The sequence below is a fragment of the Hyla sarda genome, chromosome 6 (genome assembly GCF_029499605.1).
Source record: "Hyla sarda isolate aHylSar1 chromosome 6, aHylSar1.hap1, whole genome shotgun sequence".
Classification (NCBI taxonomy): Eukaryota; Metazoa; Chordata; class Amphibia; order Anura; family Hylidae; genus Hyla; species Hyla sarda.
The window spans coordinates 201,446,005-201,462,776 of record NC_079194.1 but is presented as its reverse complement, the minus strand read 5'-3'; the positions used below and the strand labels follow the sequence as shown (position 1 = coordinate 201,462,776).

The 16,772-nt window shown below is 42.2% G+C and overlaps 1 protein-coding gene across 1 annotated transcript in view; it reads left to right on the top strand.

Annotated features, from left to right (window-relative positions):
* The window catches only part of LOC130277479 (5-hydroxytryptamine receptor 3A-like), a 74,879-nt gene that overhangs the window by 45,613 nt on the left and 12,494 nt on the right, over positions 1-16,772 (top strand). The window contains exons 4-5 of the mRNA XM_056528153.1: positions 2,905-3,014; positions 4,737-4,903. Of these exons, the coding sequence (XP_056384128.1) occupies positions 2,905-3,014; positions 4,737-4,903 (277 nt within the window). The remainder of the gene's footprint in view (positions 1-2,904; positions 3,015-4,736; positions 4,904-16,772) is intronic.

Here is a 16,772-nt window from a genome sequence, read left to right as displayed (position 1 = left end):
CGCGCGCGGCTCCGCTCTCTAGGGCGCGCGCGCGCCAGCTCTCTGAGACTTAAAGGGCCAGTGCACCAATGATTGGTGCCTGGCCCAATTAGCTTAATTGGCTTCCATCTGCTCCCTGGCTATATCTGATCTCCTCCCTTGCACTCCCTTGCCGGATCTTGTTGCCTTGTGCCAGTGAAAGCGTTTAGTGTGTCCAAAGCCTGTGTACCTGAACTTCTGCTATCCATCCTGACTACGAACCTTGCCGCCTGCCCCCGACCTTCTGCTACGTCTGACCTTGCCTCTGCCTAGTCCTTCTGTCCCACGCCTTCTCAGCAGTCAGCGAGGTTGAGCCGTTGCTAGTGGATACGACCTGGTTGCTACTGCCGCAGCAAGACCATCCCGCTTTGCGGCGGGCTCTGGTGAAAACCAGTAGCCTCTTAGAACCGGTCCACTAGCACGGTCCACGCCAATCCCTCGCTGACACAGCGGATCCACAACCCGTAAGCCGAATCGTGACAACTCTACTGGTTAACGCGAGACCAAAGGAAGATTCGAAGATCATACGCTGTATAGGAACCTTTGATGGTTATACCCATCGGATGATGGGAATTTTACGGCGCAATTGGCATTTACTATGGAAAAGGGTCTATCTGATGTCTTGAATGAGAAACCAAATGTGACCTATCGGAGAGGACGAAACTTAAAAGATTATTTGGTTCCTAGCCATTTGGAAGAAGAAGAAAGAGAGGAGACCTGGTTACCGCAGAGACCATCTGGTCACTGTAGTTTTTGTCCCACCATTATCAAAACTAAATCATTTACAATTCCCATTGACTCACATACTTACCATATTGGACAATTTATCAACTGTAACAGCAAAAATATTATATACATAGCCATATGTAATTGTCCCAAGGTATATATGGTCAAAACGACCCAGCCGTCAACATTTAAGTACAGTCCGGACACGGGCAGACACTACAATTGCCCGTCACAAGCACCTAGCACACAATAGTGATGTAAAAGTCATTCACTTTATTGGTTTGTGCCAACTGAAACTGGGCCCAAGGAGGGGCAATATGGACACTTTGTTATTAAAAGAAGAAGCACATTGGATTCATTGATTAAAATTTATGGCTCCCTCAGGCCTGAATGAGCGTTTTTCGTTCACCGCCTTTCTTTAAGGATAATATTTTCTTCTTATTAAATTACTGTGTATGTTAATTTAAGGTTAATTCATTTCTTTCTACCTACCTAGAATTTATAGTTTTATTAGGGATATCTTCCTCTGGTCATCACAGCTATTTACCTGCAGTATCCGTCGTTAGGTTGTCATAGTATTCCACATATGAATATTAATGATACTTATTCTGTATTCTATTCATTACACATTGAAGAATTCATAGTGAATACTTATCATTCATATATTACCTATGACGTGTACGAATGTCTTTAGACGTAGAAATAATGACCATGTAGCTAGGAAACCTTAATCATGGATATTGCTATATATGTCTTGGATATTATATATATATATATATATATATATATATATATATAGATAACTTTGGTGCTATATAATGGAGAATTCATAGCTAATCTCCATAATTCATACACTAAGGCATATTATCTAACTATCACTTATGGTATACATTAATATGCTAAAAACATCATAATAATATCTATGAAAGTAAGACTTAGCAATCATGATTATGCTTCAATAAGTGGCTTTATTGTCATAATGAAATAGTTAACATCGGTCATATAATAGTAACTGATCTATATCTAAGTGATAGTAATTAATAAATCATTATTTCATTGGTGTTAAATATATCTTCTCATAGTGCTCTTATGAATTAGAACATCATGTAGTGTGAGTGAGTGCTCTGCAGTGTAAGTGATAATGGATAGTCCCACAGTCTAAGTCCGCGGCCATGTGCGAGATTAACAAAGTCGCGGGATCCACATATTTCTCGCAATTTCACTTGCCGATGCATCTTGATGACATAACAGGATATGAGGTAAGGCTCTGGCCGGTTCTTTGAAGAATATGACTGGATACTGACCAATGATAGGATTGGTTTCTGTGACAACAGACTGATGCAGGGGAGTGATTGGTGTATACACGGTGCAGCATGATGACAGAGTGGATGGTATCCCATAAATATTCATTTGGAGAACATGGTAGGTGATTTGCCTCAATTTTCTCCTGAAGACGGTGTGGTGACACAGAAACATGTAGAGTGGAGCAAATAACATGTTACTAATCGCGTCTATTCCACTTTTATTGTAACATTAACTTAGTGGGTTGCTATCATCTCGGTGGAAGAGACTGTAGGTCCCCCCAATAGGGAGCTGATACTACTTTAGGGCAATTCTAATCTATACCTGTTAGAAAAGTGGAGAGCATGTTGGCCCCACCAGTAGACAGCGATGATAGCCTGTAGTACTACTCATCTGTATACACTTTTAAAGGGGAAATAGCCTGTAGGTTTCACCAGCAGAGAGTGGTAATAGTCTACGGCATAACGCCTCTACACTCAATTATAAGGTGGAAGAACTTACAAGTTCCACAAACAGTGTATGCACCACTCACTGATTTCCATCAACAGGGTAGAAGAGCCTGTAGGCCCTACCATCTAAATTGGTTATCAGAAGAGAGATAGCTCCCTCTATTGTGGTGACCGGTTAATTATTATATAGAGGACAACAGACGCTAATTTTAATAATCATTAATTGACCTTTTTAGTTACGTTTATTCATTAAAAGCTAAGTTTTAGTTAGTCCGTTAATGGTACCTTCGTGGCCTGGGACTTAGGTTCTCTGGGTTTATCTGTTTCTATTAAATTGGTCGTAGACAAATCTGGGTTCCTTTGTGATCAGTACTTTACAAAATATTGATTTTTTTTTCTATTTAAACAGATTTGGGAAAACCAGTTTTTATCGTGGGATCCAGAGGAGTTTTGTGGTATAAACTGTATCCTCATACCTGAGGGCTCAGTCTGGGTCCCTGACATCAACATATTGGAAATGTAAGTCAAAAAATGGGAAATTTGCAGTATTTATTAGCTAAAATTAATTGATCCTACAAAAGTATATGGGACAGAGACATAGCTGGTGTAACTGTTGAGTATATGGGGCAGAGACATAGCTGGTGTAACTGTTGTAAAAATTTCTACATCTTTACTGTCTTGTTCTGTGCAGTGACTCCATATCTATATTATAACAGTACCCCTGGTTATTAAAATATTATTGTGCAATTATCATAAAAAACTTATGTGGCAAATTGGGCCCTTCAGCCCATTCAGGCACTAGGTACATAAATAAAAAGACAAATACCATAATACTTGCCTACTTAAATCCCCCACGGTTTCTGGTCTGATGTCATCTGGTTCCCATTTGTCACACATTCATTAACAGGAACTTCTCACTCAGCCAATCACTGACTAAGCTGGGACAATACTGGGCAGTTTTTACTGAGACAGCTCAGGAATAAGCGGTGATGAGATAGGACCAGATGACATCAGACCATGAGCTGTGGGAGATCAGGTTTGGTGAGTATGTCTTACGCAGAACATACTCCTGGACAACCCCTCTAACTATTAAAAAGAAAACACACAGGCCAGCATTTATCATTGTAGGTGTAAGTGAAGCATTTTTCTACACCTTTTTTGTGTGCTGGTAATGTGTAGGAGCACCAAATTAAATGGTCAAAGAGCATTTGATAAATTTTCTGAAGTTTCTCTCTTCACATACATCAAAAAGCTAAGCTAAGTTTGGGCTGGTGTAGTTTTGGAGACTTTTCAGTGGCTTTGTACCTTTTTTTGTGCCTTTTCACAAAAAGGCGCAGTTCATAAAACCCTTCCATATCTTGTGTAATGCCAAAATCAGTGGATTACAACTCAAAATCAGCAGAAATGTGTAAACCAAAAGGCGCAAAAAAGGCGCAAATAAAACCCTGCTGGCGCCCTTTTGTAGACACAAAAAACAGTCTAAAGACAATGATAAATGTCGGCATCAATGTTTCTCAGCATGTTGCAATCAGATACAATACTCTCTATATGTACATTTTTTCAAGGCAGTAATTCTTTATGGCGATAATCTGAAAAATAGATCTCCTTCTAGAGAAGTCCAATTTTTATCAATTCTGTCTGAACCAAGGTCGAGAACACTAAGGTTGGGTATCTTATAGGTAAACCTGGATAGCCCAGTAGTTAAGGGGGTTGTGAAGCAAAAAGTAACTTCTCCCCTATCCACAGGATAGGAGATAAGTGTCTTATCACAAGGGGTTCGACCGCTGGGACCCCCGAGATCTCTTAAATGGGCCATGAATCTGTGAGAGGAATGCATGCTGGGGACAGCACTTGCTCCATTCATTCTCCATGGGAGCACCAAAGAGACCCGAGTGCTGTACTCGAGCATCTCCGGTGCCCACATAGAAATTAATGGAGCGCTTATTGTCCCCAGCATGCTCTCCTCTCAGAGAGCTGGAGCACCTTAAGGAGATTGAGGGGGTCTCTCCTCTCAGAGATCTGGAGCACGATAAGGAGATTGAGGGGGTCTCAGTGGTTGGACCGCCTCCGATGAGACACTTATCCCCTATCCTGTAAATAAGGGAAAGGTAACTTTACGCTTCACAAGGCAGTTAAGGCATTGGGCTTGAGTTAGATTATCTGACTGCTATCACTGGGTGCAATACACTAGTCTTAGTAAACCTATCATTTAAAAAGTTTTTTTTTTTGTATTTTCAACAGAACAGAGGATGACTCTATTGATGTGCTTTATATGCAGTTGTATTATAATGGCACAATACGGAGGGTTAAAACTTTGAACGTGGTGACCACATGTGCTCTTGACCTATACAAGTTCCCTTTTGACATTCAGAAGTGCAACCTAACATTTGGCTTGAGCATGAATAAAGGTAAATAACCAAAAGACCAGCAATGGGATGAATATGGAGGGTAATTACGGTAGTCTAATTGGTAGTCTAATTTTAACTGCTATAATTTACAGCATGCACATGATTATATAGTGGGGTCTCTACTAGGGATGTCCCGATACCATTTTTTTAAGACCGAGTACGAGAAGCGATACTTTAATTCTAGTACTCGTCGATACCAAGTACGAGTACTTTTATTTTAAAGGGAATCTGACACCAGGGTGACCCGGTTTCTGGCACTGCTTACCGTATGATATGTGGGCCCCTTGTTGTTTAGAATTGAAATGACTGCTGTAGAATGGGACAAGATTTATCTCTTCTCCATTGGACAGAACAGGGAATTTGCATTGGCGGCGAGAACGATGTCTCCGGAGCGTTTGGGCTGATGTTCACATGGTGAGCAGTGGTAGAAACCGGGTCACCTGCACTGTCTACATATAAATTGAAGTCAGTGCAGGTGACTCTGCTGTAAGATTGCCTATAATAGTAGGGAGTATCCACTTGTAGGTAGTATAGATAGTTGCAGACATAAGTAGCAGTCCCCCTGTAGACCGCAGCCCCCCTGTAGACCGCAGCCCCACCCCTGAAGACCGCAGTCCCCTCTTGTAGACAGGCCCCCCTTGTAGACAGGGACCCCTCTTGTCCACCTTGTAGACAGCGCCCCACCATTTCCCCCTTGTAGACAAAAGGCCCCCCTTGTAGACAGCACCCCCTCTTGTCCCCCTTGAAGACAGCACCCCCCGTGTCCCACTTGTAGACAACAGGCCCCCCCTTGTAGGCAGCGCCCCCCATGTCTCACTTGTAGACAACAGGACCCCCCCCCTTGTAGACAGTGCTCCCTCTTGTCCCCCTTACAGACAGCAGCCCCCCCCTTGTAGACAGTGGGCACCCCCTTGTAGGGAGCAGGCCAGCCCCTTATAGACAGCAGCCCCCCCCCTTATAGACAGCAGCCCCCCCTTATAGACAGCAGCCCCCCTTATAGACAGCAGCCCCCTCTTATAGACAGCAGCCCCCCCCCCCCCCCTTATATAGACAGCACTCACCTGCGGCTGTCCTCGGGTGTTGCCGCTCCGCTGTCCTGTTCTCCTGATCGCATCATGGCGTCCTATGGAGGAGCATGTGACATTCACGTCACTCTGCTTTCTCCGTAGCATTACGCTGGGCGCAGGGGAGGAGGAGTGACGTGTATGTCACATGCTCCTCCATAGGACGCAATGATGCGATCGGGAGAATGGGACAGCGGAGAACGGGACAGCGGAGAACGGGACAGTGGCCGCACAGCAGCAGGTATAGGACATGGTATCGGGGACATTAAACGAGTCCCAGCTACCATGCAAATGCCGAGTATCGGCCCCCGATACCGATACTAGTATCGTTATCGGGACATCCCTAGTCTCTACTATAACCAATCTTGGGCACTTATAGTGGCTCCTAGTGTCCAGATACCCCCAAGATATACAGTAGAGGAGAAATGTATGAAAATCAGACAGTCACAAGATGAACAATGATAAATGGATGATGGAACAAGCCAGTGATGATAATGATGATAGTCAGGAATTGAAGCAGAAGATGATGAACTGCATAGGCTATAAAACCAGACCTTAGGTATAAAGAAGGAGGGGTAAAAGATCAACTCACCGACTCTTCATGCATGAAGACACCACATATATGATCCAGGAGCACGGATGCAGCGGACCGCACTTCCCCGGTAGTAACAGAAAGAATGTAGAAGATGGATCCAGCTCCTGGTAGAGGGAATGTCCAATAAAACTTAACGTTTAATAGTGCATATTAAAAAAGAGAGTTACAGCCACTGTGAGTGGCAAGTGACATGTCACCCTTAAAAAGTAGGTGAAACGCCAACGCGTTTCGAGCATAAGATCTTAGTCATGGCACTGACACCATGCCACACAGGGACTTATATACTGACTGGCAGGTATCAAAGCCCATAGTGTGAGAAAATTACTCCGCCTCCCAAGGGGAAATGACGTATTGTGCTGGAGACAAGGTGTGCAGGTGGTTCAATTAGAGAGCCATACACGCCCAAAGAATCCAAAGGTATCTGAAATTAACCCATTGAAACCAGCCGGTAACATCACATAATGACACACGCATACACATGTAACAAATTCAGTGCATACAGTGACGGACATATAGCCATATACAGCGCGCTGCCGAATCGGCACACCGTAACATCTATATTGCATAAGAAGCCGTCATGCACCACGATGTAAAAATATCTCTAATGGTCCTCAATTTATAAATATAACCAAAACAAGGGGCATAAATAAAGGTCTTGTCAGGGTAAGAATGAACTATATAGATAAAGAATAATAAAAATAAATAAATAATGATAAGGCTGACATTATAAATAGCAATAGCAATAAAGCCATAAGGTAAACCCCAGTAGATTAAAAAAAATCCATATTCCATGTGTGAACAGACCTCGCAAAATGCATGTACCCAAAATGTTAACATATAACAGCCTCCATATTCGTGTGTATACAGGAGCATCCCTGCTCAAAAATCTATTGAAAATTGTCACTAGAGTAGTAAACATAACACATAAAGGAATATACGATATTCATTGCACACCCGCACTGTTCAGACGTTTTGTGTACTGTCGGACCATTAGAGATATTTTTACATCGTGGTGCATGACGGCTTCTTATGCAATATAGATGTTACGGTGTGCTGATTCGGCAGCGCGCTGTATATGGCTATATATCCGTCACTATATGCACTGAATTTGTTACATGTGTATGCGTGTGTCATTATGTGATGTTACCGGCTGGTTTCAATGGGTTAATTTCAGATCCTTTTGGATTCTTCTGGTGTATAAGGCTCTGTAATTGAACCCCCTGCACACCTTGTCTCCAGCACTATACGTAATTTCCCCTTGGAAGGCGGAGTAATTTTCTCACACTATGGGCTTTGATACCTGCCAGTCAGTATATAAGTCCCTGTGTGGCATGGTGTCAGTGCCATGACTAAGAGCTTATGCTCGAAACGCATCGGCGTTTCATCTACTTTTTAAGGGTGACATGTCATTTGCCACTCACAGTGGCTGTAACTCTCTTTTTTTAATATGCACTATTAAACGTTAAGTTTTATTGGACATTCCCTCTATCAGGAGCTGGACCCATCTTCTACATTCTTTCTGTTACTACCGGGGGAGTGCGGTCCCCTGCATCCGTGCTCCTGGATCATATATGTGGTGTCTTCATGGATGAAGAGTCGGCGAGCTGATCTATTACCCCTCCTTCTTTATTCCTTTGTGATACCGCTTATATGATCGTGCTTCCGCTGTATTTGCTTATTAAGTGACATAAAATACGGAAAACACCACATAATTAATTTTACGCACATACATCTTTTGTGCTATTGGAGTTATACATATTTTTTTGTCTGCATTTTTATAATGGATGACATGATTGAAACTATGAACTTGTCTGCCTCCCAAAATGTGGCATTGTCTAATGATCCCAATAGACGAACACGTGTAGCCAACATTTTTTCTGGTAATCAACAACTTGAACAAACATCGGATCTAAAATCTCCTATGAAAGAGCTACAGCACCTTAAAACCCAACAATTGAGGGTGTGGTGGGACGCCACCACCCTCACTCAATACTTGAGTAAAAACATGATTCCCAGAGGACTCAGAATCCGTAAACGTTCTACTACAGTGTTCAATGATATCTTTACCAATAAATGGAATAGCATTTTGGACAAATGCTCTGCAGAGCTTATGAATCTACTTATTGAGTGTGAACAACAAAAAATTACTGAACTTGAGGATAACATTAATCAAACTACAATCTTATTGGAAAAATACACGGGATCACAGGAATTAATGTTATTACAGACACAAATGGAGGATCATCTCCCAAAACTAGAGGATACTATTGCTGACATCAAAATAACTAAATTCACAAGGGATACAAATGACTATGCGAATAATATGGTGTATACATGGCAAAGAAAAGACAGAAAACCTAGATCTATTTTAAAACATTATAACCAACACTTCGAGTCTGCAACCCGAAAAAATTTCACTTTTTCTTTATCAGACAATGATACAACAGATTAATGTACAGAAGGGTCTGATGATGAACGTAACTATGATGGACATAGGCAAAGGGGAGACATGTCTCGCAAAACTCCCTCTTCATCGCGGTGTCAACAAGGTCCTTCTACTCACAATGCGGCTTCAAAAAACGAGATGGGTCGAGCCGGGAAGAAAAAGAGAAAATACAAACCAAGAAAGCCAGAACCCGAAAACATAGAGCGGGGTGCAAACATAGACGGCATGCGAACCCGATACAGGAAAAATCAGTGATAGATGTTTCGACTCAATTTACTGTTATCAATCTTTCAGCATGCATTATAACCGAAGAACAGGTGCGGGTCTTGGAAAAGGGCTTAAGTTTTGTGCCACTTAATACATTTTATCTTTATCAGACCATTAGAGACGTAAATAAATTTATACGGACATTAACAGTCAGAAAGCACTTTCTTAATATGGAGTCAGAAGAATCCAATGATAGAAGCATAAAACCTGAAATTCTAAATAGTGCAGGACAGACTGTCATGCCACTCCACACTACATTTAATAATCAAACAACTTGCCTAAACCTTATTGATCTCCAAACATTATCCATGGATATTATGGAAGATATTATATCAACAAAAAACATCTTCCCTACATCGAATAATACATTTCATCCAATAAATTCAAGAGCTGATGTCATGGACGTGTATCAACGTAGAGTTGAAAGAGATCTTAAGAATCTAGAAGAGGCTACACCAGGGCTACCTTGTAACTTTAATAAAACAGAACAGAAAGCACTCAAGGACCTGAAAGAAAACCCCTATATTTATATTAGACAAGCTGACAAAGGGGGCTCTGGTGTTGTATTAGACAAATCCCTCTATGAGAAACTAGTGATGCTAATGTTGGACGATCAATTCACATATAAGAGAGTTGCTTCTGACCCAACCCAACAGATCAAATCCAAATCTAAGTTGACACAACTTTTGGAGGAAGGACACATTTTGAATATTCTCACTAAAAAACAACAAGAATATTTATGTCCCGATTTTCCTAAAATTCCTGTCTTCCATGCCCTACCCAAAACTCACAAGAATACCTTTCCACCTCCCCTTCGCCCCATAGTTGCGGGGATAGATTCACTCCTGGAATGCCTGGGCAACTGATTAGATCATATGTTGCAGCCCTTAGTCTGTAGGTCATTGAGTCACATCAAGGATACCAAATCCCTTCTTAACGCTGTATCTCAGATTGAGTGGCACAGCAGCTATGAGTGGGTGTCCTGTGATATGACATCTCTACACAGCTGCATACCCCATGACCGAGCAGCAGTGGCGGTACGTTACCATCTTGAAAAGTACACTGAGTACAGTGCATGTCTGAAAGAGTACATTATTGAGGTTCTGGTTTTTCTGTTAAGATATAATTTCTTCACCTTCAATGGTTTGCTCTTTTTTCAAATCACCGGTTGCCCAATGGGGGCTAAGTTCTCCCCGTGCCTAGCCAATCTTTACATGGCGTATTGGGAGGAAGGTCGTCTGTATGCTGATATTAATCCATTCCTTCATAACATCATATGGTATGGGAGATATATTAATGACCTCCTCCTGATATGCCAGGGGTTGGGGGAGAACAAGAAAGACTTTTTGGCTTTTTTATGACAATTCTATGAATTTGTGCTTTACCATTCACACTGAAAAATGTCAGATTAATTTTCTTGATGTAACCCTGATTGGAAATGGTGTAACACATCTCATTGACACCATGATGTATCGAAAACCCACGGCGGGCAATAGTATTCTCCATGCCCGCAGTGGTCACCCCAAACATACTACTAAAAACCTTCCAATCGGAGAGTACATCAGGGCCAAGAAAGCCTCATCAAATAAAATACATTATGATCAAGCCAGTAATTATATTACCATGAGACTTAGAAAAAGAGGCTATAACATGGCTACACTTGCAAGGGCAAAAGCAATTGCCGATCCCAAGCCTAGGGAACATTATTTATGTGACAAACCTTCTATTGACCCTTCAGAATCGTGTTTCATTCCAACTTTCACTACCCCTTTCAATCATAATTTAAATCAGATAAAAGCCATTATTAATAAACACATGCCTGTTCTTTTGCAAAATGATGATCTTTCTAAGCTTTTATCTGCAGGTGTGAGATGTGTGGCTAAGAAAGCCCAATCACTGGGGGCTGATTTATCTCCCAGTGATTTTCTGGCAGATAGACCTTCCAGCTCATGGCTCCACACTATTGGAAGCCACAGATGTGGCAAAACACGTTGTAACATATGTCATCTTATGCTGTCCTCCCAACAAATTACGTCCATGGCAACGGGGACTAACTATAAAATCAAAAGTTTCATTAATTGTGACAGCAAGTATGTCATATATTGTGTAACATGCAGGGAATGCAAATTACAATACATCGGTTGCACTGGACGTAAACTTAAGAGGCACATTTATGAACATCTGTCTGCCCCTGTGAATTTCTCATCCAAATCCATGTCTGGTCTTTCCAGACATGTGGTGGAGAAACATGAAGGCAGAAGTGACATGCTATACATACAGGGCATTGAATGCATGCCCTGTATACAATAGAGGCTTTTTGGATCCTCAGGATAGATACTAGAGTCCCTTCGGGTCTTAACTACAGAAATGATCTCATGTATTTTTATTGAGAATATGGGATATGTAACTTATATCTTGTGTTCATCCCGTTCTTTTCTAATATTATAATAACGCATGCACGGTGTTGTTCTATATAGTTCAAGTTGTCTTCTGTTGCTTGGATTTTGGATTTGATGATATATGTTTTTCAAAAATATTCGGTGATCCTTCTAGGTTTCTATCCATTGCGATTAGGACACAGATCTATATATATTTTTTTTATTTTGTCCATTTATACTTGGACTTAGATCTATGTCTCTATTTGCCACCATCTGTTTCAATATTCATTTATGTGTTATGTTTACTACTCTAGTGACAATTTTCAATAGATTTTTGAGCAGGGATGCTCCTGTATACACACGAATATGGAGGCTGTTATATGTTAAAATTTTGGGTCCATGCATTTTGCAAAGTTTGTTCACACATGAAATATGGATTTTTTTGTTATCTACTGGGGTTTACCTTATGGCTTTATTGCTATTGCTATTTATAATGTCAGCCATATCATCATTTATTAATTTTTATTATTCTTTATCTATTTAGTTCATTCTTACCCTGACAAGACCTTTATTTATGCCTCTTGTTTTGGTTATATTTATAATTTGTATGTGCACCACAATTTTTATAATTCAAACATTTTACTGTAGTGAACGGGTCTCCTATTTGTGCATGTCACTATCTACAATGATATATGTGGTATGTGCCAGCAGTCTACAGTATATGGTCCTGGCAGATTTAAATTGGTGTATATGATATTCATTCGTTTTGTGTACTGTTGGACCATTAGAGATATTTTTACATTGTGGTGAATGACGGCTTCTTATGCAATATAGATGTTACAGTGTGCCGATTTGGCAGCGCGCTGTATATGGCTATATATCCGTCACTATATGCACTGAATTTGTTACATGTGTATGCGTGTGTCATTATGTGATGTTACCGGCTGGTTTCAATGGGTTAATTTCAGATCCCTTTGGATTCTTCGGGCGTGTAAGGCTCTGTAATTGAACCCCCTGCACACCTTGTCTCCAGCACAATACGTAATTTCCCCTTGGGAGGCGGAGTAATTTTCTCACACTATGGGCTTTGATACCTTCCAGTCAGTATATAAGTCCCTGTGTGGCATGGTGTCAGTGCCATGACTAAGAGCTTATGCTCGAAACGCGTCAGAGTTTCACCTACTTTTTAAGGGTGACATGTCACTTGCCACTCACAGTGGCTGTAACTCTCTTTTTTAATATGCACTATTAAACGTTAAGTTTTATTGGACATTCCCTCTACCAGGAGCTGGGCCCATCTTCTACAAACTTTGTGACCTTAGGTAGCTATCCCTAATCATTCCCTTGATCTATTTCTATTTCTTTTTTTTTTTTTTTTTACTGTAATTTTTTATTTATTTTGTCAAAATATTAAATCGATACAAACAAGTAGGTAGCAGTGGGGATCAACCCCCATAAAGAGAATGTACAAAACCAAGAAGATCAATGTGCATGCATTGAAAACAAATGTCGCTAAAAAACATAATCAAACGTATAAGGCATCAAGCCCACCAAGGGGAGAGAGGCGGGGAAGGATGGGGGGGGGGTTAAGGAAGGGAACAAACAAAAGGAGGGGGGGAGACAGTAACTCGCCACACTAGGGAAGAGACACCAAAAGAAGGAAACAGGAAGAAACAGTGAAAGAAAAACAACAGGGTCTAAGGGCAGCACAGTCAGGGAGGCTGTCTATCAGTAAATCTGTTCCAAGGATCCCACACCGAGAGAAACTGTGGGACCGTATTATTCAAGGAGGCTGTAATAGACTCCAGGGAGCGGATTTCACGAATTCAAGCAAGCAATTCACTCTCAGGAGGGGACGAGGTCCGCTTCCAATACTTCGCAATAAGAGTCTTGGCTGCTAGGACAACATGTAGAAACAATTTGAAGGGCTGCCTAGTTAACGTTCTGGTAGATAGGTGCAATAGGTAAACCAAAGGATCCAGAGGTACCCCAATCCCGAAGACCTCCCGGAGCAAACGTTGGACCATATTCCAGAAGGGAGAGATCTGCGGGCAGGACCAGAAAATGTGATAAACATCCCCCAAGCCCACTCCACAACGCCAACACTGAGGGGGTATGTCCGGGTTCAGTCTATTTAGCAGAACAGGGGTATGGTACCAGCTCATAAGCATCTTATACTGTGTTTCTTTGTATGCTGTACAAATAGAAGCCCGAGAGGCCCTATCCCAGATCACCCGCCACTGAGAGATCGTAAGTGGGGTGTCTAAGGCTTCCTCCCAACGCCCCATGTAGCGATGAGAAGGAGGGGTACCATCCAGTGGGGAAAGGAGGAGAGAGTAAATGCTCGATAGTAGCCCCTTCGTCTGCGGCCCACCTCTACACAACCTCTCAAAGCTCGTGGGGAGTGACACAGTCAAAGAGCCCCGCTGCGATGACATATAATGCCGAAGTTGCATATAGTGGGTCAATTCAGAGGCAGGGAGCTCCCAGCGAGACTTCAAGTCATAAAAGGGTAGGAGAACCCATGTGACAGGGTTCACTATATCAGCCCAACAGAACACCCCCCGCGAACCCCATTCCCGAACCATATGTGCAGTGGTACCCGGTAGAAAGTCCGGGCGATAAAGGAAAGATTGCATAGGGGAGTAGGGGGACAAGAGCCGGAACAGCCTAGAGCAATAGGTCCACATATATTTAGTAAATGACATAGGGCCTAGAAATGGGGGTAAAGGAGAGGAAAGTGGAAAGGACCACAAGAAAGATTTAGGGTGAACAGGGGCCAACCATAGCTTCTCAATCTCCATCCATTTGCTATAGGCGTGATAGGTGGACCACGCCGCGAGATGTCGGAGGTGTGCCGCCCAATAATATTTGGCAAAATCAGGGACCCCAAGCCCCCCAAAGACCGGCTCGCCATCATAACGGACATAGGAAGCCTATGCCTCTTGGCACCCCATATAAACCGAAAAATCGCCGATTGAAATGAGCGTAACGTGGCCAAGGGCACCCGTACTGGCAGCGTTTCGAAAAAGTAAAGCAGCTTAGGGAGGATGGTCATTTTAACCGCAGCAATACGACCAAAAAAGGAGATATATTGCGATCCCCACCTATCAAGGAAGGAGCGAAGCTCTCGAAACAAAGAGGGATAGTTCACAGAGTAAAGAGAGGAATAGCTAGGGGAGAGGGAAACACCCAAGTACTTAATAGAGGAAGGAGACCAGCGGAAAGAGTAGGTAGTGCGCAGCTGAGTAACCAAGGAAGATTTAGAGGCATAGCCTCAGATTTAGAGAGGTTGATCTTATAGCCCGAGACCCTTCCATAAGCATGCAAGAGTTTATATAGAGAAGGTAAAGATAAAAGGGGGTTAGTAAGTGTGAGCAAGATGTCATCAGCAAAGAGGCAGACCTTAACCCCTTAAGGACTCAGACCATTTTGGCCTTAAGGACTCAGACAATTTAATTTTTACGTTTTCATTTTTTCCTCCTCGCCTTCTAAAAATCATAACTCTTTTATATTTTCATCGCCAGACTAGTATGAGGGCTTATTTTTTGCGTGACCAGTTGTCCTTTGTAATGACATCACTCATTATATCATAAAATGTATGGCGCAACCAAAAAACACTATTTTTGTGGGGAAATTAAAACGAAAAACGCAATTTTGCTAATTTTGGAAGGTTTTGTTTTCACGCCGTACAATTTATGGTAAAAATGACGTGTGTTCTTTATTCTTAGGGTCAATACGATTAAAATGATACCCATTATTATATACTTTTATATTATTGTTGCGCTTAAAAAAAATCACAAACTTTTTAACCAAATTAGTACGTTTATAATCCCTTTATTTTGATGACCTCTAACTTTTTTATTTTTCCGTATAAGTGGCGGTATGGGGGCTCATTTTTTGCGCCATGATCTGTACTTTTTTTTGATACCACATTTGCATATAAAAAACTTTTAATACACTTTTTATAATTTTTTTTTAAATAAAATGTATTAAAAAAGTAGGAATTTTGGACTTTTTTAATTTTTTTTCGTTCACACCGTTCACCGTACGGGATCATTAACATTTTATTTTAATAGTTCGGACATTTACGCATGCGGCGATACCAAATATGTCTATAAAAATGTTTTTTACGCTTTTTGGGGGTAAAATAGGAAAAAACGGACGTTTTACTTTTTTATTGGGGGAGGGGATTTTTCACTTTTTTTTTACTTTTACATTTTTTTTTTTACACTTGAATAGTCCCCATAGGGGACTATTCATAGCAATACCATGATTGCTAATACTGATCTGTTCTATGTATAGGACATAGAACAGATCAGTATTATCGGTCATCTCCTGCTCTGGTCTGCTCGATCACAGACCAGAGCAGGAGACGCCGGGAGCCGTACGGAGGAAGGAGAGGGGACCTCCGTGCGGCGTTATGAATGATCGGATCCCCGCAGCAGCGCTGCGGGCGATCCGATCGTTCATTTAAATCGCGAACTCCCGCAGATGCCGGGATCTGTATTGATCCCGGCACCTGAGGGGTTAATGGCGGACGCCCGCAAGATCGCGGGCGTCGGCCATTGCCGGCGGGTCGCTGGCTGCGATCAGCAGCCGGGATCAGCCGCGCATGACACGGGCATCGCTCCGATGCCCGCGGTTATGCTTAGGACGTAAATGTACGTCCTGGTGCGTTAAGTACCACCTCACCAGGACGTACATTTACGTCCTGCGTCCTTAAGGGGTTAAAGGCCCTATCATGTAAAGTTATACCAGAGATATCCGGGTCCCCTCGAATCAGGGCAGCCCTGTCTGGTGCCATTGTGGAGTGCAATAGGTATAGAGGAGGTAGAAGGCAGCTTAAGAGAAGCAGTAGGGGAAGAGTAGAGGCCCTGCAGCACAGTGAGAAAGCAACCCGTGATTCCAAATTTCTGGAGCGTAGCAAACATAAATGGCCAGCCCAGCCTATCAAAAGCCTTTTCCGCATCAAGACTCAAAAGTAAGGCTTGGTCAGAGCGTTTGTTGACTAGGTCGATGAGGTTGGCTACTCGTCTCGTATTATCTCCACCCTGGCGACCAGGAATAAAACCCACCTGGTCCTTATGGATAAGAGCAGGGAGGAAACGACAAAGTC